At 31.0% G+C, this 4,033-nt stretch overlaps 1 protein-coding gene and 1 non-coding gene across 2 annotated transcripts; both read left to right on the top strand.

Moving 5' to 3' along the window:
• The first annotated feature begins 1,320 nt into the window (after positions 1 to 1,320).
• LOC137933322 (UDP-xylose and UDP-N-acetylglucosamine transporter-like) lies at positions 1,321 to 3,500 on the top strand. Its single transcript, XM_068777236.1, is given in 3 exon segments — positions 1,321 to 1,463; positions 1,813 to 2,782; positions 2,784 to 3,500. Coding segments are annotated over 2 exon segments (1,092 nt in total). The 5' UTR covers positions 1,321 to 1,463; positions 1,813 to 1,819; the 3' UTR covers positions 2,913 to 3,500.
• TRNAE-CUC (transfer RNA glutamic acid (anticodon CUC)) lies at positions 1,698 to 1,769 on the top strand. Its single transcript has one exon. It is a non-coding gene; the product is annotated as a tRNA-Glu (tRNA).
• Positions 3,501 to 4,033: the final 533 nt, after the last annotated feature.

The following is a 4,033-nucleotide window of genomic DNA, read 5'->3' as shown; positions in this document are numbered from 1 at the left end:
AGAATATTAAAAATGTTATTTTATTTACTCATTGAATATGTTGTATCCTTAGTCGGAGATATTTAACAAAAAAAAATATATATATTATAAAAAAGTCACTCAAAACAAGAAACTTACAAAAAAAACTTTTCTAACGCGTCTTTTTCATTCATTCGCCGATCAGATTTAATACTAAAAATAGTACAATGTATTAAAATACTATATAATATTATATATATAATAATTTAATAAATTAAATACAAGCAGATAAAAATAAATTTTTATACATATATCGTTTGCATCGTGATCATGTGCTCTCTAAGCATTAAGCAATATATGTATTTGAAGAATCAGCTTGTTATTGAATTGGTTTCTTTTTAACATACAATTTGGCGTGTTTTTTTTTAATCTGTGACTTAGTAATTTTTCAATGACAGGTGATTTCCGTAGAAAAACGTAGTAAAAATAAGATTAAATCGTCATTCTACGATAACCGAGAAAATAATGCTAAAAAAAAACAGATGTTACGTATTTACTTTCTATAATCTAGTCAAGGAAAAGTGTATTTCAGTTTTATATCAGGCCACTTCATTCATTTTTAAATATCACTTCTAACAAAGATATTATTTTACTTCGACACGTTACTTGGAACATATACATGTCTTCTTCTTTCTAAATTACAACTGTGAACAACATGAACACATTATACATTGTTAAGTTTAAATGTGTATAGCTTAATCAAATCTGTTATTAAATCAATTTTAAAAGTATTTATCCTAGCAGAGAACAGAAATAAAAATAAAAAATTGTTCTAATTTCGTAACCGTATTAATAAAAACATTGGAGATTACATGTTACACATTTGTTTGGCAAAACTGCAAATATTTTTTTTTTACTAAATAGGCATATTCGCTGTCGAGACTCGCAGCTGGTTGAAAAATCCATATCAAATAGCGGCAACCCTCTCCCAACTGTCTGCGCTTAGTAAAAGCGAAAAAAAATATTGTAAACAAAACACTAGCGATACAAATTACAATCAATAAAAAATAGGCAAATCAAATAATTTTTGAAAGTTCATTAAAGAATAAACTAAACTAGAAGATACTCATATTAGTTTCATTCACATTAAAACAACATCTGAACTGACTATTTGTACTTATACGTATGAACATACGTGGGTTTGTATCTCATTTAAATAACAAATAACGATTCTAATATGATTTCAATCAAATTGTTAATAGCGCCATCTATTGGTGTCAAACGCGAAGCAATGATGAGTGCTACTTTATCTTCAGAAGCAGGTCTCGCGCATGCGTACTACAGTTTGAGGCCACGGTCACAACTACGAAGAAGAATTCTGTCATCGTTACATCAAACACACACACACGTAGCACGGTCGTTGACAAACGTGTACCGCTTGTCATAATGTGTATTAACTTGTGATTTTAGTGTTGTTTCCAGTAATAATATAGTTTAAATTAAATGTAAGTATTATTCAATTGATTATTTACCGTAAACATCAATTCTGTGTGTTGTGAATGAATTTGTATTATGAGATAACCTTTTGACTCGGTTGTATTAATGAATTTTAATTATTAGTGAGCGTACAAGTTATTTCATTACATTACTTATTATATATATAAATATACTAATTATATTCAAATTAAAAATATATTGTACACAGAATTAGAAGCTATATTTACAATAGTTGGTATATATCCGATATGGTCTAGTGGCTAGGATACCTGGCTCTCACCCAGGAGGCTCGGGTTCGATTCCCGGTATCGGAATTTATTTTCTTGTAATATTTTAATTTTATTTTTTTTCTTTCAGTCTCAAAATGAATGTCATAGCAGCATTGGCCATTTGCATGGTCTTCGTGGGATGTTGTTCAAACGTGATATTCCTGGAATTAGTGGTGAAGGAAGATCCGGGAGCTGGTAACTTGGCGACATTTCTTCAGTTTGTTTTCATTGCCGTCATTGGATTTTGTACAGTCGGCAAAATGGGTACAGCGAAGAGGAATATACCATTCAAGCAATATTTGATGTTAGTTGGTTTCTTTTGGACGAGTAGCGTTGCTAATAACTATGCTTTCGATTTTAATATTTCTATGCCGCTTCATATGATATTCCGTGCTGGTTCACTGATGGCGAATATGGCGATGGGTGTGTGGATTTTGAAGAAGCGATATCCACCTTTAAAATATTTAGCTGTTTTTATGATATCGGCTGGTATAGCCATATGTACTATCCAGTCAAGTGGAGACGTGAAAGCTCCGAGAGAGACACACGAAGATGCTGCTGAAGAAGAGAGACTACAGTTCATTGATTGGCTCTGGTGGTGCCTTGGTATCGCCATACTAACTTTCGCACTGTTCGTGTCTGCTAGGATGGGAATTTTCCAAGAGTCTTTATACGCAAAATACGGAAAACATCCCTGGGAAGCTTTATACTATACACATTTAATGCCTTTAGTGTTTTGGCTGCCAACAGCTCAAAATATCGTTGGACATGTTAAGATTGCTACAGAAACTCCTATGCTTGAAGTGTTTGGAGTTTCTATTCCACGTCAGGTTCTCTGGTTGACGCTTTATGTAATCACACAAGGACTTTGCATCAGTGCTGTGTATGTTTTAACAACGGAATGTGCATCTTTGACGGTTACTTTGACAGTTACGTTAAGAAAATTCGTGTCACTTCTATTCTCTATAATGTACTTCAGGAATCCATTCACACTTGGCCATTGGATTGGCACACTACTAGTGTTCATAGGCACGTTGATTTTCACTGAAATATTACAGAAATCAATTGCATTATTCTTACCAGCTTCTGTTGAAAAGAAGAAGCAATAATAAAGCTAGCAGAATTGTTTGTCACCGCTGTGATAGACTAATTTATTATTTATTTTATACAAATAAATACTTTAAATAATAATTAATGATACAATAAGAACAATTCGTTTTAATATTTTGTTTTATTTACGAATAGTTTAATTTTTTTTAATCGAACCTATTCAAAATGATTTTTGTAATTAATTAGCACTAATTAATTGTGATTATATTAGAATAATTAATTTTATATCACATATCACAATAACATTTATAAAATTTGTTAGTAAAACTATGTATTTTTTCGCATAAAGAACTATTGTAATATGTAGTGAGATATATAAAGCATTTGATTAATATAAAAAAAAAACAATGTAACGGCCATTCTGTAGGCAATTCGAAATCGATTAATTGTATGTAGTGTTTAGACATTCGAGAGTATAGTACGATAAGCGATTTTCCAAGAATCAATCGGTAATATCGATTCGATGCAACCGATGTCGCCATAAAAATTAAAATCTGTAACAATTTGTTTTATGAACTATTCGAAAGTGTATTTTAATTTATGCTTTAAGAACAAATTGATGAATGAAATTAATATAATAATATAAATACGGTTTTGTACTGTAAATTAAAGACAAGTACATTGTAAGTTTTATATGCGGATTTTTTTACTTCAGTTTGAATAAAGTTCGTGGGCAAATGACTTATTTATTTATTTTAATTTATAAGTATTCCTTTAAGTGATAGATGGAGAGGTTCGTCTAACCTATGACTTGCAGAGTGTTTATGTTAAGACGATAACAGAGCTATAAGAAATCTATATAACCTGTTTTCATAGAAGATTCAATCCTGTCAAAAGCGAATATAAGTTAATTTTTTTAAGATGCTTGTAAAGCAACGCTGGTGGCTTTATTTCAACTTAGGTAGGGATAGGTGAACGCCAATGCAACGCAAGAAGACGTTCCGTGCGACGTGCGAGCCCCGAGTATATGAAGGGTTCCGCACACGCACGTTGAATTCTTAGAATATTTAGAAGTTACACGTACTGAATATTATCTTCAATTTCATCCTTAATGAAAGTATTTACCTTTTTTTTCTTTGTAATTTAATTCTTTAATGTTTATTGAGTTATTGTTCTCATTAATATAATAATTTTTATCAAAAGGGTTGAGACTGTCAAATAATTGACTCAATTGTTCAATTCCGATGGAATGCAACTTA

Source organism: Battus philenor, unplaced genomic scaffold, assembly GCF_028537555.1.
Source record: "Battus philenor isolate CCGP_79_NKW_IND1 unplaced genomic scaffold, ilBatPhil1.0.hap1 SCAF_13, whole genome shotgun sequence".
Lineage (NCBI taxonomy): Eukaryota > Metazoa > Arthropoda > Insecta > Lepidoptera > Papilionidae > Battus > Battus philenor.
Note: the sequence above shows the minus strand (reverse complement) of the source record. Positions and strands in the feature narration are given on the sequence as shown.